Here is a 25,216-nt window from a genome sequence, read left to right as displayed (position 1 = left end):
ATATAGGAGTTAGATATATGACTATGATTATAAACATTTCCATTCCACTTTTGAATTCTTTTATCAACTCTTCCACTTTCAATTTTTTAATTTCTTGATTGATTTCTTGTCCAATGTCAGTGATCATTTGGCAAAGTTAGTTTAAGTTCTGAATCCAAACTGTAAACTCAATAATATAACCATTTACTTACTTTTACGTTTTTTCCTTCTATTTAGATAAAGCCCAATGTTCCAATGGAGAGAACCAAAAATCCCAACCCTATTTTGTCAGCCAAGATCGCCTATTTGTTGATCAACAATAGGTATAGTAAATATGCTTTGCTGATAGTGGTTGTTAGAAAAGAAAGCATTCTTTGACTTTTTAAAAAATATTAGAAACTGGACCATTAAACAATTTCTTTTCATCTTCCTGAAATTGCAGTAAAAATTAGTTGATGTCTGTCCCTACTTGTGACTGCTACAGTTTTATTTTTATTTTTATCACAATTTCGAGAATGACCTCAAATATTGTGGTTCTATGATTGGAAAATGCCACTGACAGTTTTTTTATTCCAGTCGTATCTGTGCAAGCACCTTGCTCCATGTCGCATTTGTGTATGTGCTTAAACTAAATCTGAAATGATTTTATGCATGGTTATGATTGGACGCATATGAATTGCTCTCATCCTATCTTTAATAAAAACGGTCCTCTGAATAATATTTCTTTGTTAAGCCAAGTAAGTTCATGGCATACAAGGTTTAATTCGGGTTGTCAAATTGATAGAGATGATGAGTTATCACTGTCAGGTCTGCGAAAAGAGATAACATTTTTTAATACATCACGATTTTTACTTTTAGAATATTTGTGTTGAGGTAAGTCAGAAGCTGAAAAGTCAATCTAGATTCAATAATAACAATGGTATATAGCACTTGTATAGCGCATAACCATGACTAGGTCATGCTCTATGCGCTTCACAGTTACAAGAATGACAATCTAAATAGCACTAACACATACAAGCACACACACACACAGACAGACAGACACACACCCAGACAGACACACACACACACACACACACACACACACACACACACACACACACACACACTTTCAGTTATTACTCAAAAAGATTAAAAACATTGATATCAAATAAATGTGAAACATTGACAGAGACTTAATAATGCGTTTTTGTAAAAAAGTAATGTTTAAGCTTTGATTTAAAGCATCTACACAGTGATGTTCATATCTCTTTTGTTTTGTAATCAATTTTGCGGCACTATTTCGAATTGTTTGAAGTCAAAATTTTATCTTTAGTTATCCCAGCCAAAAGAGAATTACAATATAATGTAATCTTGATAATACAAATGTCGTCACTAGCTTTTTCATTACATCTTTAGTCAAGTAGGTTCGAACATTAGCAATTGTTTTTGCGAAGTGAATTTAATCTTTTTCAAATATTATCAACCTGTGTATTGATGCCCAAATCGCTATCTAAAAACACTCCTAAATTTCTAATTGTTTTACTTGATTTTATAGAATTGCCATTCATCACCGGGAAAGGATAATTTTTCTTTGCCTCACATTAAACTACTTCTGTTTTTTGATAATTAAGTTTATTTACTTAATTTACTTTATTGAAGTTATGAAATTTGAGTTTATTATGCTATTTTTTTGAGAAGGGAATAAATGTATGTAATTTCTTAAATGGCAAAAACTTCACATTTTAAAAAAACCTTAAAATCTAACCACTGTGACATCAAGCACTGGTACAACCTGACATAATACCAGATTGAATGGGGGATTTATATTGATGTTACTTTTAAAAATTTAAGTAATGGTCACAATGTTGCTTTTGTTGAAGAAAAAAAAATCCCAAATTTTTTTTCAGGTCCATCTTGCCTCATAAGACATATTTGTCCATTAAAGGATGTATCACATGTATGAGTGAGAAAATGAGGTATGATTATTTCACCCCCCACCGGTACATCCTGTAAATGGTCGAGAGAAAAATTCACTTCATTTATCAATAAGTTCAAATCTAACATTTAGTAGTGATAATCATTCTTTTAATTTGTTTATCTATGATGGGATACAGTTTCCTGCAAAGAACGAAACATTTATGATGTTTATTTCATAATAAGTTCTTTACTATTTACATTCTTAACCTCCTCCTTACCAACTGTAGGAAAATCGTCACATTTGTTACGATACAACCACCATTTTTCTGATTCAAATTTCTGTTGTACATCATCAGATAATGAACGATGTGTTGTAGAGCATGTTTTGCTAAAGAAATTTTGCAAGAACTTACTGCTATTGTGTTTGAGTGATAAAATATATATTTTTGTGTTAGTTGGGTGTGAAGTTTCGGGGAAAATCCTAAAAATGGCTGGTAAGGAGAGAGTTAAAGGAGAACTTAGAATCTTTCTTATTTGATATTGTTTTTCATCGATAGATGAAATATTTTTGCTGCCTTCTAAATCTCCTACCTCTATTCCTCCTCTTCCTGGCTCTCCTCCTCCTCCTCTTAGTTCTTCTCATCTTCCCTCTCCCAATTTTCTATCTTTCCTCCTCCTCCTCCTCTTAGTTCTTCTCATCTTCCCTCTCCCAATTTTCTATCTTTCCTCCTCCTCCTCCTCTTCTTCTTCTTCTTCTTCTTCTTCTTCTTCTTCTTCTTCTTCTTCTTCTTCTTCTTCTTCTTCTTCTTCTTCTTCTTCTTCTTCTTCTTCTTCTTCTTCTTCCTCTTCTTCTTCTTCTTCTTCTTCTTCTTCTTCTTCTTCTTCTTCTTCTTCTTCTTCTTCTTCTTCTTCTTCTTCTTCTTCTTCTTCTTCTTCTTCTTCTTCTTCTTCCTCCTCTTCCTCAAGCTTTCAGATAGTTTTATATTTTTCAGGGTAAAGAATGAGGATTTCTTTCTTTTAGAGATAGAGAACTCTGTGTTTATTATAGTGAAGGTGAGACCAAATTAAACAACAATTATCATTTAAATTAAAAAAGCCTGATTGTAAAGACTTTTAAAAAGAAAAATACAAATATAATATGAATCTGTTTCAATCTCCACGACTGTCATTCAGTTATGTAATAATTTGTTAATAATCATACTCTAAACCTTTATTATCTTCGGCCATTTGTAAATGAATGTTGATTTACACTCTACCTTTAACCCACAATAGATAGGGTTGGATTTTATTTAGATTTGAGTCATATCGTTGCAATTGCTGTCTTGGTGAAAACTGTAAAATATCAACAGTAAGTGATAGATACTTTTAGGTTTAGATTATTCGTGGGTAGATATATATTGACCAGAATTGTATACTAATTAAGACAAAATGATTTGTTTTTTTTATAGATTACAAATAGTTTTTATCAAATGATATTAAATAACATGCCAACCTTTTTTTCACTTATCCCTGTTTGTTTTTTTAAAAACAGGATTTTCATTTGTATTGGCACAGTCAGCTTCTTCCACAAGACACATTTGTTTTCTACGACCTTAGACTCACCACTATTGAGAAGGTGAGCTTTAGAAAATTGAGCCCTTATACAGTGGAACATTGAAATCGGGAAACCCTGCAAATCAGACGAAATTCTAAGGAACAGAAATTTTTAAAATGTAATTTAGCCCTCTAATTGAAACTCGAAGTGTGGAGGGTAAAAGAGGAAAAGGTGACCAAGAAGAAGATGGTCACAAGACATCAGCGAAGGAATGAATAAGCCTGATATCATAAATATTCCAAAATCTTATCTATGTAATTAAGTGTTAATCATTACATGTACAAAATGCTAGCTTATTCATTAAAAAAAAATTATCACTTTTCTTCTTTATACAGGGTGTCTCAAGACCGCAACCTATTCTTGCATCCTGGAGACAGAGTAGGATTTTAAAAGTGACACATAATGACGATATTGTCTGCTCTACACTTGAAGTATTATGAACCTTTCCTTGGTATCACAACAACCCCCCCCCCCCCCCCCCCCTATCCCCAAAAATTGACAGATAGTAATCCACATTAAAGTTGTATGTTATACAGCCATTTTTCTGGTGGTTTAGAAAACTTGAGATTTAGTTAGATGTCTGTTTCGGTTGAAAATCTGTGTATATTTTTTTCATGTAAATCACCTCGTAATTGTGATATATACTGTAAAACACGAATACACATTTTGCAAATATATATAGTGCATCTCTTTTTGGTGAAAATCTTGGTCTGCATCTGGAAATGGGACTTTATAGTATAGTGGTGTCAAAGTAGAACATGTATAAATTGCTGTTAAATTTCCTTCTATTCTCTTTTTGAAGTAAGCCCTTTTATATCAGGTTTTCTTGAGTGTTTCTTAACACATATACAGTCTGGATCTAATTTTTATTATCCTATCATCTTCCATTTTATGCTGTAAATGGATTGAATTATGGATAAGCTATCGTCTTAAGAGTGGCTAATTTTAACTTTCATATATGAAGACAAAGTATCAGGGATGTTTTACTTTATCAATGTTTATCACGCGACCAACATATTTTGAATTTCATTGCAGGAGTGGTTGTCATTGATGAATCTGAAAGGAAATTTTGATGGAATATCAATCTGCGATGACTTAAGTGAAGATAAAGACAATCTTGTAACATTCACTGTGAGTAATTAGTTGTATGCCTTAACCACAAAAGTGTTTTATACTCATGGGTGTGAACTCAAACTATGAAGTTCAAGATAGTCTTCTTAATATTCTGCCTGATTTTTTAACCATAGTGCTCAATCTTGTTTTGGTAAATAGAAATTCGGAAGCTTGGCAAAGTGTCTGAGTGGTTAAAGCATTGCATTGTGATCCGGAAGGTCCTGGGTTTGAGTCCCGCTTCAGGCACTTTATTATTTTCCTTGGGCAAGATTCAAACCCCCAATTTGCTGACTAGGACAACATGGGTGATTCCTGTTGACATCAGACATCCTGTTTGATGGATTATCTTTATTCCCGTATGGAATGCCTAAGCAACGGGATCTAAAAGTGCCGTTGCGAAAGGGCTTTTAAATAATGGTTTAATAGTGAGACATGTTCATCAAGATGTGACGTTGATTGCCGATATACTGTGCCATTTCTTTTTACAAAGTTAACTGGTATAGAAGAAGAAAGGGGGGGCGGGGCACTTGTAAGCATTAAAGTAAAGAACTTTTTTTTTGTAACTTTGATTCTAATCTAAATTGGATTGGTCAAAACCATTCATGACAATCCTTTCTGAAAAGATTCCTACATCAATGGCTACAGGCAGACTTCACCCATGAATACAAATTTTCACGCTATTTTTTAAAGATGTTTCTATTCTATAAGTATCAAACATATTAACATATACATACATATATATGAGGACAAATGATATTATATATTGGATTACAGTTGAACATTGATTGACAGTAGCATAGGTGTGTTCTTTTTTTTTAAAATTACACCCTATTTTTCACGGGAAATGTAAATATCTATCCTTTTTGGGTTTAGGGAAAAGTAACAAGCGTTGATCAAGCAAGTGATGGAATTTATGAACTCAATAATAATATAAGGTAAGGTTACCCATAAAGGAGATATGGATATAATTTTGATTTTACCTTACTTCACATAATTGTAATATCATGATGATGTTATTAGTGATAAGATGTAGAGAATGATTCATCTTGACAAAAAATTTTTGGTTTTTTTCTTGATTAAAAAAAATATTCTAAAATTTTTGATTACAGGTTAACCAACTATGAATGAAATGACTTCACCTTCATTTGGAACTCCCTTTGCAATGTTTATTGCCTTTCCTTTCTTATCTTCCGTAGCTGATATTAATTCTTATTGCTCATCTCAGCTCGTGAAAGATAAGGTAGGCTATTTTACAGCGATAATAATCTTCCACAGATCCCAGAGGGATGTTGGAATTTTGTCATAAATTTTCCGCTGATTAATGCTCAGGTCAAGTGGTGGATCCATGATTAAAACACTATCTTCTCAAATTTTGACACTTGTGCTCAGTTGCATGAATTTTGGTGACACTCCCACTTTTATGACGTCACTCTAGACAGACTGGTCCAGATGTCAAAAGTGACACAAGACAATGAAGAGGTGTAGTACCAGGACAAAAATCTTCTCTTGCTGGTGCATACTTTGGGCAGGTCTGGAGTATATGGTGGGCGTCTTCTTCTCCTTCACCACACTCACACATGCCTGTTTCTTCTATTTTGAAAATCTTGTGCATGTGGTGTTTCATTCGATTATGTTCTGGTTATAATCTAAAAATTGTGACCTGGTCTTTTCTGATGTATAATACAAATGGAAGTCTGAGATGTTCTTAATGTAAATGGTTACAATGTTCAGCAATATGTCTTGAATGCTTAAATGACATGTCTGAGTTCACTTGGATACCAAAAGGTATCAACTATTTTATCCCCTATCCCCAGACTGATATTGTGGTCCAACCCATCCGTCCTTGGTGATCCTTGTCCACATATCGGGTCTCACATCCATATCTACAATGCTCACCAGGTGCAGGTTAGTCATGATCACATTAAAAAAAAACTATTTTGTTAATGTTATTTTATAGAATTCTCTTAGATGATACTGGGATCCCAATAGTCGAGTTGGCAGTGATCAAAAAGCAAGGGGGCTGGTATTGTACTGGTGCAGTTGAGTTATTTTTCTGTTCCTTCTGTCCACCCATCTGTGATCGGTCAGCTGGATCTGATAGATTTGGTGGAAAATACTTTGTTCACTGAGATAAACTAGCAACCTAACATAAGGATATCAAGAAATTGTTACCGTCTTTGAATACTATGAAAACTGATAAACTCTAGCTTCAAGGTCCTTATGCATGTGAACATGCAAAAATTAAAAGGATTTTAATGGTTATTTTATTAGATATATATATATATATATATATATATATTTAAAAAAAACATAATCAAGAGTGTTTAAAATCTTATTGTTTAAAGTATTAACCGAACTCGTTTATTATAATTTTCCATTGATTCCACATTTTGTCAATTTTTACATGTTTGTTTTTGGATCTTACTTACAAATCTATAACATTACAATTTGTATAGCACATGAATTCGTTAAATGCTGAGAGCTGCTTTAAGTCTAATAAAGGATATATTTAAGAAACAATTATTAGATAAAAGATAGAAACCAGGACACAACCTTTTAAGAGAGAATTTGGTTACTTCCACCTAATTCAGTATCAAACTCTAGGTAGGTTATATTAGATTCTTTTTCAGTCGTATAAGGATTGTAAATTATAAATGACTAGAAACATAGCTCTTTACTCATAATATGATTTAATACCCTACTACAGTTTTTTGTTTTTTTTCGATTCACATCAATAATCTTGTAGGTACTGTTGTACCGTCATGATAAATAATGGACACACTTAAACTCCTTTAAAGTGAAGTTCTGGAGACTAGCTATAATGTTTGTTTGTTTGTTTTTGTTATTTTTCCATAAATGTTTTAATTGGAATTGTTTTAGTGTCTATCTATCGATTAAGTTGTTCTCAAAAAAGCAAAAACAATATGGAATGAAATTGATTGCTAATCAGTAAAGAAAAACTTTTTTGTTATTCGTATAGAATGTCGTGACTGTATAATCAAAAACATCCTTTACTTAGAATATGGAGTCAGCTGAAGGCAAGACTCTTGTGTGCTGCACCCGCACTTTGATTAGATGTGAAATGGATCCTGTGATAAGGATGAACATGGTAGCAGCTACTAAATCCTTACGGAAGGTAATGTTCATTTTGTGTCTTAATGTCTTGACATAGAATCTTAAGAAAATGATGAGGCGAGGGTAAGGCATTGGATAAATATATGAATAATGAAAGCACCAGAGAAAATATTTATCTTGTTGATTTCATTCATATTCCCCCTCCCCTGTTCTTGTCTTGGATGATTAAAAATGTAAATCAATCGCCTCTGTGAAGGAGTGTTATTAAAAACCATCTGAGTGTCTTCTTGTTTTTTTTTTTTTTGTTGGTCACAGCTTTTTAGAGACTTCAGGTGGTCTCCTGCCAGTCACATGGCTAGATTGCTGCTGGACTCCTCTACTGTTTTTTTTTTCTTTAACTACAGTTAATACTCTTTTGATTTACTTTTTATCTGATTCCTGGCACTGAACAATAATTATATTCAGATGTCTTATGTCAAATCTCTGTTTCATTGATGTTGATATGGCTTAAACTTGTTGTTGTAACTGTACAGTTCTAAAAATTAATCCAGCTTTAAAACTTGTTTGTTTGTTTTTTCAGGAAAGCACCTGCTGCCGTCTGGAAGACATGAAATCAACCATTTCAAAATATAAACTCAACTTTCAGGAAGTGGAAAGTCTGCTGCGCCTGAGAAATGCGTTAAAGGCTAAAAAAAGGTATGGTATGTGACATTGGATAATAAAACAGTTGTCTTTTATTGCTATGGCAGCCACGGAGCCAGATTTATCCCAATTTTGTATAACGATAAATGAATGGTAACAGTTACTTGCTACCCTTTGGGTAGGACTCTAGTATATTGCAAAGTGTTATCTGTCAAATCTAATAGACTCAGCTTACCCAATCACTGCTGGGTGGATGGAGGAGTCGGAGAAAAACCTCCACTTCATTCAGTATTGATATTGATCCCTTTGGTGGTTGAGGTTTCAGTGCCCCTGCATGTCATAGGAAGTAGAAAAAAATATTAACATTGAGAAATTCGACCCAAGCTGAGTAAATGCTTTTACTCATTAAATTCATTTAAAGACCATTGTTAAGTCTATCTCTACTGGGAATTAAATATACATTAAAAAAATTATATCTATTTATTTTTTGTCTCATGTTTAAAAAAACCCCAAAGCCTATGATATAGCTACTGTTATTAACATGTATGATTATTCAATTATTTACAGGAAGGAGCTATTGTATTTGCTTCATAATCTTGTCAAAAGTTTTTGCTGTGGAAAGACTGAGAATAAAATTGTCAGCATTCTGGATTTGTTCCTTAGGCATGATGACCTATGTCCCTTTGTATCAACCAGGGTAAGACAATGGATGTGTTTCATTTCATTTAATCAAATTATTTCTCTGAACTACAACGAAAGGCATCACTGACCGAATGGTACAATGTCTTATTCTTTAACAAAGTCAAGGATCATGTAGTGTGAGCAGTGTTAGGATGAGTGACAATTTACGAAATTCCGGGTCTGGCATTGTTTCCTTGAGTGAGCCACTTCACGCCCATTAACTTGGTTTTGGGTTCCTGACTATATTGAATATTTTTTTATAAGTATGTTTTGTAGTCAAATATTTATGTTTATGAAACTACAGAGCTCAATGTGAAAGGTGAGCATGGTAAATGAATGGTCAAGGCATTGATTTGTATCGTTTGAAGTGTGCACCAATTTTATTTTTATTTTTCCTGAGACCAGGTTGATAATGAGTCATTTGCTCATACAAAACGTGGGTGGTTGCCGTTGACATTGTAAGTGTATTCGATGGATGGTTTTCCATTTTGGAATGCCTAGTCAATTCTTCTTATCTCTATGTTGAACCTATACCAACACCCAAAGTTGAAAAAAAATAGGTCTAAAATACAATGTAGTGTGATGGTTGATTTGTTAGATACAAGTTAAGTGAGAAGATTTTCGTGATCTTAATGGACAGCTCTCTACTGTATACAGTAAACATTTTTTGATGGTAAGGTGTTAATTCAGTGTATATTGGTTCTCCCTTTTATTAAGCTTGAGCTTTTTTATAAGCCATATCCAACTAAAAGGTGCTCAAAGCGCATTATACTAAATCCCAAGCCAGCAGCAGCACTTTAACATGTAGGATGAGACATGCTGCCTGAACAAGCGCTATTAAATTTATTTTTATTGTTACTGTTACTGACCAGTTACTCACTTTACACCTATGGACTCAACTTTACACCACTCAAAGAGATATTTGAACCAGAGATCTACCAGTCCGAGGGTAAGTGTCATACCACAAGACAACAGAGCAGCACAGTGCTTTCAGCACACCTGAAAGAAAATAGACAATTGGAATTTCCTTTGATCTTAGTCATCAGATTGCCGCATCAAGAGCCAAGTGACGATAAATAGTCTCAAGGAGTACAATTGGGCTGCCTGTGCTGATGGAAATGGGAATGATAGCAACAGTACGAACTGGCAATGTAGGAGGAAAGAATGGAAAAATGGAGACGTAAATAGTCTTTATATATTAAATGGCTATGTTTAAAACAAAAGTCTATTTTGGTATCTTTATTAGGTCTATTCAGTACTGGTTATCTTTCAGGCTACCTTTTCACCCTGACTATTGTCAGATCCTCATTCATGCCTGAACTATGTTAGAAGATATACGTAAAGAGTCTTACACAATGAAAAAACTCTACATCAATGTTAGTTATCAGTGTTAGCAGTCCGGTCTCTATCTTAAATATGACATTGTTTTAACAGGCTATTCTGATGCTCATTGATCAAACACTTTTTTTTCACTTTGGTCAGAGGTATTTGGTTTCATATATCCATAGGTAACACTCTCAAATCGTCCAAGAGTCTTAAATCTGACTCGTCAGAGAGTTGTGTCAGAATTGAGGCTTTATGACATGTTTAGTCTTCGTTAATGTTGGAGCCTTAGAAAGTTAACAAAATAAAACTTCCTTGGTAGATTGTATTAAAGAAATATCAAACTTTCCACCAATTTTTTTTATAAAACCTTATATCTGATCCTTTGTGAATAAATAAAGATAATAATGAATAAATATTAATTGAACAAATGATTAAGTTTTCATACGATGTACAAGATAAAATATATTATATTTAGGTTTGAAAATAGAATATTGAAAACAAATGCCCTATTTATTAAAAATACACCTGCTCTGAGCACTCTTGTGATATAGTAGAAATTGTACACATATTATACAAATACAATGTACAGTCCAAGCCGGTATTGGGACGATTCCTTGGGAACAGAATTTTTTCTATATAAAATGTCATACCCTTTCCAATTCCCAGAAGCTTAATTGGGATTGCCCGTCGCTTAATGGGGACGAAATTTGACAGTGACCATCCCCATAAAAGAGCTTTTTCGTTGTTTTCAATCATTTAAAATGATGGTTCATAAAATGAAAATTAGTGTCACGGGACGGTCAACCCGGTTGTGTGGTCATACAGTTCATCACAAAGGTGTGAACTATAGAATTTACCTGTATCCCTTTTCAGTGTCATCGACTGCCATCGTCACGTTCATGATCATGGGTCAATGGTCGTGATGCCTTCACCGAAGACTTAATTGAATATACACAGAGAAAAACACCCTAAAAACAAAGTTGAAGAGAACGAAAGTAGTGATGAAGGACAAGCCACCAATGATATCATCAGAAAAACGTGAAATGGTGAAGCTGTAGGGATGATTTGAAAGAACTGACCCCTCTAAGTAATTGGATCAGATTAGCAGTCAAGTAGCCGCTGGAATTAACACAAGTAAACGTCAGACAAGTCTCCCTGATTCCTATGGCTTTAAACATGAGAAAAAATAGAAGAAACGAAGGAGGCACAAAACAAAACAAAAGAAGCTTAATGCAACCAATACATCTTTCATTAGAAGTTGTATTGTCAGTCACGTTTGGATAAATGCAGAGGGGACTATGGTAAAATCTGAAAAATTGCTCAATTTCATTGTCGAGAACCGAGCTGTCCCAATTAACCGTCTTGGACTGTATTATTATTATTATTATTATTATTATTATTATTATTATTATTATTATTATTATTATTATTATTATTATTATTATTATTATTATTATGTTATGTAGCTATGATATTGGAATATATGTAATTTTTGCATTTTGGTTTGAGTTTGCTCAATGGATCAGTACATTTTCCTCCTTTTTGAAAAATTGCCTTTATAGCACTGAACAAAATATAAGTTTACATTCCAGCAAACGTAATGATTTCAAACCATCCATTATTTTACAGATTTTGATTGGAAGTATTAGAGTTAACAAAGAAGGCCAGCCAATGTTTGTGGACCAATCTGGCGAAATTCCTGTCGTCTTTGTGAATCAACTGGATAATTCAGTGTCTCATGAAAGTTCATCTGGTCTACAAAATAGAGATAGTGATCTAGATAGGGAACACGTACAGATGTTGACACATCACAAATGTTCCTTGCTGTGTCAAACAGACATGAAACCAGCCATGAATCTTTCTTGTCCAATTTTTACTGCTGGCATTGTTGGAAAAATGTTATATATAAGAAAGTTCAATTTAGTATCAGAGCAATGTTTTAATGAAGAAAAAGTCAGTCAGACGACAGAATATCTTATATTTTCACTTCAGGATTGTGTTGTTTTGGAGACAATTACTCATGACATGACTCTAGATGTTTCCAGTAATGCTGTTGCCTCCTCATCGGGATCCAGTCAACATCAAAATCATTATCATTATGTTATAGCAAATGAAAGGAATTCAGCATGTTATATTTATGTATTGGAAAAACAGCAACTGTGTTTAGGAAAAAATGGATATTATTTCAAATTACACGGGCGAATGCTGGACCCATCTTTGATTACAAGCAGTTCAAAGTCAGAAAGTCTCCATCAAAAAGACAAGGAAGATGAAATGGTGAGAAGTCATGAAGAGAGCAACACAAATCTCAGTCATTCTTGTGATGTTTCTTATCTTAAAAGGAAGTTTGGTGACTCGGCTTGTTTGGCTACAGACCAATATCAAACCAAAAAGATGAAATGCTTTGACTTAGGATCAGATTTAGAGATTAACAGTTCTTCACGAATTCAAAGTAATGCTCTGACTTCTTTAGAATTCCTTTCCCAGCAAATACCTGTGACAATGTACTTCAGGAATGAAAATGTTTGTCACTTTCCATCGATTTATCCTGGTCTTTGTTATCAAATGACGTCTGCAACAGGTAATGCCTTCCAACCAGTGTTCTCCAATGAAAAACTTGGGAAAGCTGTCAACAGATGTGGTGCAAAGGTATGCATTGAAACTCCCAAAGACATTGAAGTCAATGGAATACCCTGTGATAGCCCAGCAATAGTAAATGTCAAAGCATCCATAGATAAAATGGATAAACTGTCACCTTTGTCAGTTGTACAAATCTTGTCTGATGAGTAAGTGTCACCCATCACACACACACACACACACACACATATATATATATACGAGGGCTCTTTCATTTTATGCTATCAACAAAATCCTTGCACGTGTTCATACCTTGACTCGTCCTTCATTTCTCTACGTAACAGCCAAGTCTGTCAACACACTTCTGCCAACGCCGCACCATGGAATAGATACCCTCTCGGAAGAAATTTCTGTCAAGGTTTTGTAGCCATTTCCGCACATGGTCAACAAGCTCTTCATCGACATCAAAGCGCTTTCCTACCAGCTCACGTTTCAGTTGCCCAAAGAGGTGATAACCAGATGGTGCGAGGTCTGGACTGTGTGGTGGGTGTGGCAAAATCTCCCATCCATATTTCTCTAGCCAACCTTGCGTCACTCGTGTTGTGTGGGGTGTAGCGTTGTCGTGTTGCAAAATGACCCCGTTGGTCAACTGCCCTGGGCGCTTTCTGCGAATGGCCTCCCTAAGCTTGTCAAGAGTTTGGCAGTACCTTGCAGCATTGATTGTTTCTCCAGGTTGTAAGGTTTCGAACAGAATAACACCACGACTGTTCCAGAAAACAGTTCCCATTATTTTCTTTGCTGACCGCATGACTTTGAATTTCTTCGCGACAGGTGAGGATAATCTTGCTTTGTTTCTGGGGTGCAATGGTGCAACCAAGTCTCATCACCGGTGACTATGCTGTCGAGAAAAGTCACATCGTACCCTAGAAAGTCTCCGCCGGCGTTGGCAGTATGCCCGTGAACCCTGCGTGAGCTCTTGCTTCTTCTCAAAAGTTCCCTGCAGATGTCCAATCTTTGTTCTTTATGATTGTCTGTCAATTGCTTAGGAACCCATCTTGCGCTGACTTTTCTGTAGCCAAGTTCATCAAATACAATTCTATGGGCAGAAGTTTCCGAAATTTCAAGACTGCTTGCGATTTCATGAAGTTTCAACCTCCTGTCTTGACAAATAAGCTCATCAACTCGCTTCACATTGTCTTCTGACGTCGCAGTTATCGAACGCCCTCTCCCTTCCCTGTCTGTCAAGTCGGAATGGCCGGCTTCAAACAAATTACACCAGTGATAGACTTGTGTACGGCTTATAACATGCTCACCATATACACTCTGAAGTTCTATATGAATTTCGGTAGGATTCAGACTTTTGTCGTTCAAAAAACGTATGACAGCTCTGATTTCCTCCTTTGACCAAGTTTCAAGGTGGGCCGCCATCTTTAAAATCGTGGGAATATCCGTAAGGAAATAAGGAATATCATGTCGTTTACAGAATTAAAAAATCTCCACTGGTTGCTGAGCAATGGGCATTTTTCGGTTATTTCTGAAAGATCCCTCGTATATATATATATATATATATATATATATATATATATATATATATATATATATATATATATATATATATATATATATATATATATATATATATATATATATATATAGGTTTAATCTTTTTGGTGTTTTTTTTAAATGTTCAACTCTGTAGTTAATTCAGTGGTACTGAAAAGAAATTGAAAAAGTTATTAATTTGAAACAGCCATTTATTTACTTTTTAGCAAACACAACTCATGTTATTTGATTGTTTTGATATAGAGATATGTATTGATTTTCAGTACAAATATTTTTATTGAATACAAACACTAGTCTGCAAATATTATGTTAGTGTTGAAGTCATTGGTAGATTATGTGACAATGTCGGAACATTTGTGTACATACATGCATCTTTCTATGGGGTGGTTGGGGGAGGGAGGGGGGGGGGAGATGAGTTTGAAGCGATTAACCCGATAAGGCAATAATAACACTGCGGTTTTAACAGACTTTGGGTCAAGCACTTTTATGTTTTTCCTTCTGTAAGATCTTATAACTTCAAATCTACTTTAGAACTTGGCTGATATTTTTATTGACACAGTGTAATTTTTTAACTGAGCATATAAGACATCTCATAATGCTGCTTGAAAGGCTGAAGATAAAACTAGAATATGTCTTCCCTAATCTTTATCATGACAATATCTATAATTTCCTTTATGTCTGAATCAGATTCCAAGAATCGTTGGTCTCATTCACTGCCGTCATTCGTCACAGAGAAGTGCAGCATTCATATTTTGCTTCAAGCAAAGATCACAAAGGTATTATTTTCCCCAATGAAATGGACACAATGCCAGGGCTAGATACATAGTTGCATGTAGCATTCTTTTTCTGAAGTCTTTCACATGATTTCTACAGTAAAACTTACCCAGTTGGAACATTTTGGTACATTAGCATGTTATAAAATAAAAAAAAAAAATCTTTTCTCATTTTTATTTAAATGTCAAGAGCAGATAAGTAAGTTCAAACGTCAAAATCTTATTTTATTTAAGCAATTTATAGACATTTTTATTCAAATATTTACATGCCACAGTATGATGAAATGAAAATTAAGTCCTAAAATGTGTGTGAATATGTGTAAAATTAAAAATATTGAAATCTAAGTTTGTAATAATGCACACTTATATATAGATGAAAAATTCACAAGAACGTTTTGTTGACCAAATGAAAATATACAATTAAAAATGGAATGGCATATATTTTAATCATTTTCAAATTTTGTCAAAGTTCAGATACAAATATGTTTGATGACTTACTTATTTTTTCCCCTCCAATATCTTCAGGTATGAGGGACATGCGATTGGACTTGTGTGATTTTGACCCTTTGGTGTCTTGTCATGAAATTGGATTTGAGGCAACCATCTCGTTGTATTTTGATTCGTCACAAATGCTCTATGTGTTAGGCCTCATTCCAGGTAAGACAAAAAACAAATGAATAAAATTGCAAGCCCCCTCAGAAGAAATAGAGAGCAAACAGGGAATTACATCCTTTATCCATGAATCTTGAATTTATTTTACCAACTTGATCATTTAAACTACCAATATATTTTTTTTCCTTTGCCCGTGATGTCATATGTCGGTTCCTAACATGTCCACAGAGGTGGATGTTTTTAGGATTGTTGACTCTACCCCATTAATTGCTGTGAATTGAAATCTCATTGGCCCATCTGCTTTCCCTAGGATTTCGTGTAGTAAGCATGACTGCTTCGAAAAAAAAAAATCACACCCAAAAAAACAACATATAAACTTAACAGTGAGAGCGATAGGAGGCTCCATGAAGCTTAAATATGGTAAAATAATAAGGAAAAATGTAAAAATGGAAAAGGTTTGAAAATAAGATTGATGCCGTGTTAATATTTCTGGCACATACCCTTCATCAGCACAACACAAAATGAACATTTCGTGCACAATAGCCTTCTGGATTTTCAGTGTGAATAAGCACATTAAGGGGGGGAGCGACACTAAAGGGTCATTTTTTTAAATTAGATGAAATATCCTAAACTTCTATGCACAGTTATAATGTACTTGTTTGGGAAGGATGATTGCATATAATTTTTTTTTGGAAAAAGTTGCCCATTGCTATGGAAACGACGCCATATTGGAAAATAAACAACAAATCTTAAAAAGTCAAAGGCTTTTTTGTTTATCAACCGATTGTCACAATATTTTAGTCACAGGTAGAAAAAAGGAAAATAAAGAGGCTCTAGAAGCCCGATTTTTAATTTTTTAATTAGAAACTTTAAAAATTAAGTTCAAAGTTATTACTCGATTATTTCCCTTGAAAAAAGTTACATAATTTCAAATTACTCGTTAAAAAAAAAAATCAAAAAAAAATCAGGCTCCTAGAGGACCTGCGTATTTCTATGACACTCATTTGTAGAAAGTTTGGAGAAGATTGGTTGAAAACTGAGTGACGAAAATTGCAGTTTTGAGAAAAACGCATTTAAAAGTCAAAGTAAACGAGTTTAGGGAGAAACTCTCCTCTCACTCTCTGATTGGATTGTGACCACATGACATTATTAAGAACAAAGTGATTGATTGTTGAAGATAGAGGAGACTTTTTTACTTTTAAGTGATATGTTTTTGCCTTTACTTTGTTATAAAGACTATTTGATATTCTTTCATGAAATCAGTCCACTGAAACTAAAAATGGTCAGGATTTAACCATACTATGGGTCACAAAATACATTTTTTGAGTCGAAAAAAACAAGATGAAATTCTCATGCAATTTTTTATGCAGAAAAATGGTCACATGACAACATCCCACCAAAATCTAATTTTAGCAAACTTGGTCAAAATTCATCATTTTTAATGTCGCTCCCCCCCTTAAGCGTTCATGTGAAAAAAAGGGGTGCGCAGAAGATGCCTTGCATGTAATGTATGAAATGAATGGCACAATGTTATAAAATGTATTGACCATAACAAAGACTTGAAAATGACCATTTTATATTTTTATAATGATATTTCACTCTCTGAATGAAATGTATAGTTGTTATACTTAACTCTTTCAGTGCTGAGGCTATATTTGCATTTTCGTTACAAAATGGATAACACCTGATTGAGGCAGCTTGAGAATGCCAAGCTAAGACAAAGCCGCATTCGAATTCGGTGCAAAATCTCAATTAAAATACCCCCCCCCCCCCCCAGGGCCAATTGAATGTTCTGATGAAAGTAATTATACCATTGGTTCAATTTATAGTACTTTTGTAGAACGTAGGATTGGATTACATTATTGTTTTTGCCTTTCAAGACCGGCCTCACTGTGTGGCCATTGGCCAGTAGAACAGAATCTCCTCTGGCCGCACAGTGCAGCCAATGGTGCTGAAAGAGTAAATATAGTTACAACATATATTAAAGTCCATCAAGATATGTAACAATGCCAATTATATATTCAGTTTTTACGCTTAAACAGGATCTGTCATTGACGTCACTTGTGTTGAAAGAAAAATATCCAAGAACAACTCAGTTTACTGCAGGTTCACAGCCGTTTCATCCCTTCATGTCATATGTTTTGTTCCCAATCATGGTCAAAATAGGTAGGATTGTGTTTATTGAAGAACTTTTTTTTTTTTTTTTTTTTTTTTTTTTTTTTTTTTTTTTTTTTTTTTTTTTTTTTCTGGGTGGGGTTCCTGACCTCCCATAGTGGGCAGGGAGGTACTTGCTGTGTCTTCTATCCCCTATATCTGTTTTCCAACTTGCTTTCTGTCTTTGTCTTGGAATGAGATTACTTGGTTTTGTCCTGGCCCTGGCCTGAGTCCTAGTTGGGAGGGAAACAGTCAAATGCATAGTTATTTTTTTGGGAAATGATATTTTTTTCCTTGTAAATCATCTCGATGTTATGTATTATTATGTTTGTTATTTTTAATGTATAATGTAAGCATTTGAGTGTGTTCCTCTTTGTTGGATTTTGTGCTTGTGTCCGGATGAGACTTATAGGTGATCTCAAACTAAGTACATTGATGGTTTGCTCTTGGAATCTGCCTCTGATCTCTATTTGTTCCCAGTTCCCCCTGTCTTACTTTTTCTTGGGTGCTTTAATAGTAATTCTAGAACTTTTTACTATTCCATTTTCTTCCAGTTTACTGGCGCTGATATAACCTAAATGTGTTGCAAGCGCCGTAAAACCCTTAAAAACAAAAACAAACAAACTTTTTTTTAAGAATTGCTGTTGATTTGCAGGTGAATGCTTATTAATGAATTGTATCCATGTGAGTTGAAAAAAAAGCTCCTCAGCAAACTTGCCATTCAATGACACTGAATGCCTTTTTATCATTTGATAATAAGATATTATAAGGATATGTCCAGCAGTGTTTGTAATATTGATAATATTTGAAACATTACTTAATTTACATTTTTGCCATAACTCTCATTTATTTTCCTGAGTTCCCATTTTGTGACCAGAGGTATAAAGGAATTTTTTTCGTACATAAAAACAAATATTGGATGAAACAGATGAAATGGTCAAGCTGATACACTTCTGTAGCAGATTTTTAAAGAGTGAATGATCTATTTTGTGTTAAAAAGGGAATTGATCATAAACTTTATAACTTTTTTTTGGTACTTATATTCTAGTATGCTATTCACCAGTCATCGCTAACAAAACAATAACAAGTCGTTGTGAATAATGCAAATGTAACAGTTATCTATATCAGAGAAAATGTTGAGGTGTTCACCTCTTCGGCTGGAAAAAAAACAACAACAAACAACTATACATCAACCAAATTCTACAGTTATCTTTACTTTCATTTCACAGACTGGATTGTGAGACATCACCAAATTCCACCAACCTCACAAAGTTTCTCAAAGAATACATTGCAACAATATGGAATCACGGCCCAGGAATTAGTTCCCAATCCAAGTCTGGCTTCTGGCACATACATGTTCATATCTGTGTCATCTTTTCCCTGAAATTGGAACTGACCTGTAAAAGATGCAGAAGTTTGTTTGTAAACAACAGATGTCAGAGTAGAGGCTGTGATAACACTTCTTTTGATATTATTGCCAATTGTGTGTGAGTTTGGGTCATTAACTTCCTCCTTAAGAAAAACATTTTACTCTTTACCATTACAAAGTGATTTTTTTTTTTAAGTGATAGAATCATTCAATGTTTTTGTATGGAATAGCAGACTGTGAGCTAACTAAGGTAACTTGCCCAAAACTTTACAATATTGTGAGTCTGACATGAACTGTGTTTTGCAGATCTAACATTGTTCAGTCAAAGTCTCACTTGATCTCGGCAAAATACAAACTAAATAAAGCTGAGAAAACTAGTGATTCATTTTACTCACTTGATGATTCCTGGTGGGACATAGGGCAGCAACAGCGCTCTTCTGCTGTTTCAAAGTCTGGGCCAGTTTCTTCATAAAAGGCCATGACAATCCTGTCTCTTTCATATCTTTATCAGTCGATCATCTGCATGTCTCTTTTTGTTTTTCCACCTTCTTTTTTTTTTTTCCTAAGGGGCTAAGATGTTCCAATCTGGAGCCTGCCTAGTCATGTTTGAGGGTCCTTTTCTTAAGATATGTCAATCCAAGGCCATCTCCTCTTTGCAGCTTCTCTTTACGACATTGATTGGTTTTCAAGCCACTATTACAGCCAATTTTGATTGTTATACCAATTTAGTTTTTGTATAGTATTTTGTTTTTGTAGTTGGCTAAAGAAAAGCTCGAGTCTGAAATGTTCTTTGTCATGTACGCTATATCCATGTCTTATTCAACTTTTGAAACATCCATTTAAAGATGTGCAATCAATGAAATGACATGGATATGATTCAAAGGCAGCTCTGCCACTTTTAGAGGTAAAGCTGTTATAAAGCTTTGTAAGGGACAATAATTGGCTTCAGATTGTTTGTAAACTAAAAGTTTTGAGAATGTTGGCATTTCTCTTTTATATCACAGTGGAATCGTTTTTCTATACAATACTAGCTGGATTCGAGCATGCCAACTTCCAGCAAGCTCTGCAATCCAGCATATTGGGTGACCATATTATTTTGATCACTTGTTTTTTTTTTTTTTTTTCTAACTTTTGAAGGATTCTAGTGGAGGATGGTACGTGCCAAGCCATTGTCAAATTGAGAAAGCCCAACTTGGTCCGTAAATTACTGACACTCAATGATGAACAATGGGGTGATGTGGTCTCTCTCATTCTGGATACAGGACACATTTATATTTCAAAGGTAACTGCGAAAATGAAGATTTAGTCACTCTACTCTACTTTGATTTGTTTGGTTTTCTATCCAAACCGTAAACCATTTAATTTAATTTTTTTTATATGGAAAAATAACAGTGGAATGCAACACAATATGTTACAAATTGCTATTCATTAACAAGTGGTAAAAGAAGTACCTCTAGAAAAAGAATGGTTACTTGAAATAATAAGAGCTTTTAACTAAGGATTACATGACCTTATAGAGATAAATACCAATTCCAATAGCTCAAAACCAAATGGAGTTAAATATTAATGATTATGACTTGGAAGGAAAGTTAGTCTTGCATTGATTAAAAGCTTAGTTAAATTTTATGCATTGGACACACCCGGAGAAGAGACCCATCCATCACAAGGACATCACTCGACTGAAACCCCCAAGGTCAGCAGCAAAGGGGAGGGATGCCCACCAACAACAGCGAAGAACGCTAAATTTGGAATTCAAAAGTGTCAAAATATCATGGGGGGAGGCGAAGGTGACCATCCCAGATGGAAAAACCGTGGTGGACGCCCTATGCTCCAGATGGAGTTAAAAGGAATAAGTAAAGTAAATTTATGCAAGGCCCAAATCAGTATGGAGTCAAGAATTGAAATGAAGAATAGTGTACGTTTTCAGTTTTCAACTTAGTCAAGGACTACCATTATTTTAGTAAGGACTCATTTCATAGAAATGTTTTTTTTGTTTGTTTTTTTTGGGTCAAATTTGCTCAGTTAAATTGATAATTGATACTGATCTTATGTATGTGTAAAAATGTTTGAAATATGTCAAATATTTGGAAGGTTATCAACGATTTGCTCATCATGCTTCAGTTTCTATTTGTGGATATAATCTTTACCATTTTTCTTTTCTCTCTTTCTTCCTCTCCCCGTATGATTCTTTTTGCTCAGCAAGGGGATAAATCTCCTCCATCAAATTGTCTTGGAATGTTCCTGGAAGGTTTGATGGCCTCGACACTTGTAGTTAGACCAGCCAAGATGCTTGTTAGAGTTTTTAAGGATTCCCCTTGTCGTAAGACTGTCAACAATATGGAAGAGAAAGGTGATTAACAATTAACAAAGATGCCAGAATTCTGGGTTGACTGGAAAAAAATTCTGGTCTCAGGCCAAAAATATGATCCAGGCTGACTCACCAAATTCCGTCAAGAGATTCTGAGTGAAATGCCACCCTTTTGATCCTGATTTTGCCTTTTTGTTTCGCCATTTCTGGCCATTTCCAGTGAGCTTTTTTGAAAACTTTTTAATTTGCTCAGCTCTGGTAAATCAATACTTAGATTGTATATTTTACTATTTCCGATACCGATATTTAGTAATTCCTAATAGTCTTATTGTTGTATTGATTCTAGTTTTAATCTAACCTTTCAGCAGTTATCGATATTGCATTTATTATTTTTCATGAGGGAGTTATTCAAATGTCATTCTCCTCTTCGTCATCCGAGTCAAGGCACGATTTTCTTTTGTTAACATTTTGTAATGTTAATCTTTACTGTAATTTCTATTGGGGTTTAGTAATGCAGTAATGATCAGCCATCAGGGATCAAATATTATCCAACTTTTGTCAGCTGGAAATAAGGAGATTGACACCATTTTGCTGTCCCTTAGTGTGTTGGAAGAACAGTCAACTGGTAAGCATCTTTGTTTTTATTTCTTTATTATTATTTTAAAAATATATTTATCTGGTTACTTTTGTGCAACAGCCCTCCTTTCCTCTTTTTTAATTAAAAAAAAAATATATATATATATTCTTTTTTCCAGTCATAATGTGAATATAGGTCGGTATAGTCTAAAAAGTAAAATTTAATAATTCATTTTGAAACAGATAAATAGACCCTTACAAACGGTTTTATATTAATTATATAAACGGTTTTATATTAATTATATAAATGGTTTTATATTAATTATATAAACGGTTTTATATTAATTATATAAATGGTTTTATATTAATTATATAAACGGTTTCAAAGTTGTGATTTTATATCTCAAATTTTACCATTGTAAAAGACTCAAAACTTGTGCCCGGGAATTCCCCCATTGTGCAGCATCTTGATATACCAATTACTTGTTGAAATAGGACTACACCCTGCAATCCCTTCAATCTGGGTCAAATTTGGCACAGATATTGGCTAGATGAACCTTCTGTTTTTGATTTAATTAATTAATTAATTTCTTTTTTCTTTTTTTCTGCACTCTCAACTTTGAGAAAGACAAATTCTAAAATGGTGTAATTTTTGTCAAGCTATAACTTTTGTTGGTGGGTAGCGTAAGCTGTTTCTTATCTCTAATTTCAATATTGTTGGGATCAAAGTGCTTTTTTAAAAATTTGTCATGGATGGAGAGAAATCTGTCACTTTTATAAACTGGTTAGTCTTTTGATAATTCTTATTGTCAGTTGGTATAAAAATTATTTGTGCTGCACAGATTTTGCAGCTGAAGAGTTTGAAAGTCTGTTCTCCTATTAGATTTCCGTATTCCAGTTTGTGATTAGTATACTGCTGCATTTTAAAGCCACAAAGTATGGACAATTCATATTTTACATTTAAATTGTTTTCAGATTGGCTATCTCTGGATGACTGCTTATCTCAGAGATCTACGAAGTGAAGGATGTATCGTCCCTTGTTGAGAGTAGAGTGGATAGATACTGTTAAAGCAAGCCACTGCAGGATTATTCTGGGTCTTTTGACCATGTCACACAGCACAGCAGCACGTGAGAGAGTTCTCTCAGTTGTAAGACTGAATATTGATAGAACAAATACCAAACCTTGAAGATCTGTCCTTGTGAAGGCCCTTCTTGTTCCAAGATCAAGTGGACAAGATTTCAGCACAAGGATTAGCAGACTGAAGGTCCTGGATAAGGCTGCTCCGGACAGGCTGAAATCTTCAACAAAGGCTCAGCTCTGTTGATTCTACTATTTTCTTTAATTTCTCTATTTTAAAAATTTGACTATACTTTTTTTTCTCTCTGTTGTTATGCAGTGCTTTGGGATTTTTTTTAGGGGTTTCGTTTTGTATTCTTTCCCCATTCCCTAAAAACATTTTTAAAAGTAATTATCATGCATTTTATAATCAACTGGGTGAATCTGAGACTGGGAGTCTTTCGTGTGAGTTTTTACACTTTCGTACATTTGTGTCACATCTGTGCGGTTCACATTTTGTTCGCAGAAAATTCCTTTGGTTTTGGAAATTTCTCTGAGCGATGCCTGAAATTCCTGCGAGACAAATTTGGAGTTGTCTCTGTTGATTAAGATAATGATAATGAGGATTATAATGATAATAAAAGTTATAATACTAAAAACAGTGTATATTTAACTCATTGCCTCAAAATGGTCATATATCAAGCATTGGATATTAAAAATTGAATTTATAGTAAAAAATATGAGATTTGGGTGAAATTTTTATGTTTTATTGAAGAGTATTACATTTTTTAGGGGCACAGAATTCTTTATTATTGACAGGGTATTATGAAACAGTGCCAGACAATTCAGAGAGAAAATTACAAGAAAAAAATACCATGCCAAAACATTGTATTTTTCTCTCTGCATTGTCTGGCACTATTTCATGTATCAATCTTTATCTTACACCAGTACTTGCTCGTCCCTATTTTGTCACTTTATTATCAAGTGAAAACAAATTTTAGTCCTTTTGAGGGGCATCATCAGATTCCTTGGATTCCAAGAAGGAATTGAATAAATGTTTGATGTAAACAAGAATCTATGTAAATAATCTTTCACATGAAAAATGAACAAAGCAAACAAGTGCCAGGTTTGGGGCTCGAACCCAGGTTTTTCAGGTCAGAGTGCAATGCATTCTAAACTTAGCCAGCTCGCCCTCATTTTAGTGACCATCAAACAATTTTTTTTTTTAAAACAACTAAAATCAAATATCAAATCAAGCACATGTCACTAATAAGTGCTTGTTCTTGTCAGGAATAGAGTGTCGAAATATTAAAATAATAATTTAGCATTTTTTTCTCCTTCTTTCAAAACTTTTTTTCAGATTTTAAATTGAAAGACCTCCATATTGGCCGCTTTTCACAGAAGACTTTGCATCTTCCATACCTTTGTCTGGACTGTGTGGAATTTGAAGGGATGATGGAATAGATTTGGATTTTTATTGGTTTTTTGTTCATCTTGCTGTGATTGATTTAAAAGCAACTGCCTGTGATCACCTAAGTTTAAGAAACACAATGTATCATGTCTCCTATGTCAAAGGATTAGCTGATTAATAAATAATTAAATAATAAATAATTTTAAATTCCCTTTATTCATCCCCAAGGGGAAATTTGTCTTTAAGGTCTATTCCAAGAGAAGACTGGAATAACCCAGGCATCAGCCGCAGTGCAGCGCGCAAAGTGTGCTAGGGTGAGATGACTTGCTCAAGGCCACACAACGAGGCAGGTAGTTGAACTCGGTACTTTTTGGGTACAAAGCAAGGACCGTACCGCTGAGACACGCTGCTCCATAATATGGGGGAAATCTCCTGTTACACACAGAAAATATCTTTTGGAAAACTAATAATAGCGTCATTAAAATTAACTGCATTTTGATTGGATGT

At 34.2% G+C, this 25,216-nt stretch overlaps 1 protein-coding gene across 7 annotated transcripts in view; it reads left to right on the top strand.

Moving 5' to 3' along the window:
* LOC144964725 (uncharacterized) overlaps positions 1–24,906 on the top strand; it is a 26,813-nt gene extending 1,907 nt beyond the window's left edge. The window contains exons 2-21 of one of the 7 annotated variants that reach the window (XM_078899269.1): positions 217–302; positions 1,869–1,937; positions 2,871–2,931; positions 3,410–3,493; positions 3,808–3,903; positions 4,508–4,603; positions 5,459–5,520; positions 6,400–6,490; positions 7,605–7,721; positions 8,241–8,356; positions 8,870–8,999; positions 10,023–10,163; positions 11,939–13,095; positions 15,137–15,225; positions 15,748–15,879; positions 17,877–18,000; positions 19,218–19,475; positions 20,495–20,639; positions 21,557–21,707; positions 24,659–24,906. In XM_078899269.1, the coding sequence (XP_078755395.1) occupies positions 235–302; positions 1,869–1,937; positions 2,871–2,931; positions 3,410–3,493; positions 3,808–3,903; positions 4,508–4,603; positions 5,459–5,520; positions 6,400–6,490; positions 7,605–7,721; positions 8,241–8,356; positions 8,870–8,999; positions 10,023–10,163; positions 11,939–13,095; positions 15,137–15,225; positions 15,748–15,879; positions 17,877–18,000; positions 19,218–19,475; positions 20,495–20,639; positions 21,557–21,707; positions 24,659–24,762 (3,291 nt within the window). In that variant the 5' untranslated portion in view covers positions 217–234 and the 3' untranslated portion in view covers positions 24,763–24,906. Of the gene's footprint in view, positions 1–216; positions 303–1,868; positions 1,938–1,980; positions 2,373–2,870; positions 2,932–3,409; positions 3,494–3,807; positions 3,904–4,507; positions 4,604–5,458; positions 5,521–6,399; positions 6,491–7,565; positions 7,722–8,240; positions 8,357–8,869; positions 9,000–10,022; positions 10,164–11,938; positions 13,096–15,136; positions 15,226–15,747; positions 15,880–17,876; positions 18,001–19,217; positions 19,476–20,494; positions 20,640–21,556; positions 21,708–24,658 lie in introns of those variants that run through there. The other 6 variants (XM_078899271.1, XM_078899273.1, XM_078899270.1 and 3 more) reach the window with 6 other exon arrangements.
* Positions 24,907–25,216: the final 310 nt, after the last annotated feature.

Source organism: Berghia stephanieae, chromosome 2 (assembly GCF_034508935.2).
Source record: "Berghia stephanieae isolate SIO BIC M18660-M18661 chromosome 2, UCSD_Bste_1.3, whole genome shotgun sequence".
Classification (NCBI taxonomy): domain Eukaryota; kingdom Metazoa; phylum Mollusca; class Gastropoda; order Nudibranchia; family Aeolidiidae; genus Berghia; species Berghia stephanieae.
This window is presented reverse-complemented; position numbering and strand designations above follow the sequence as displayed.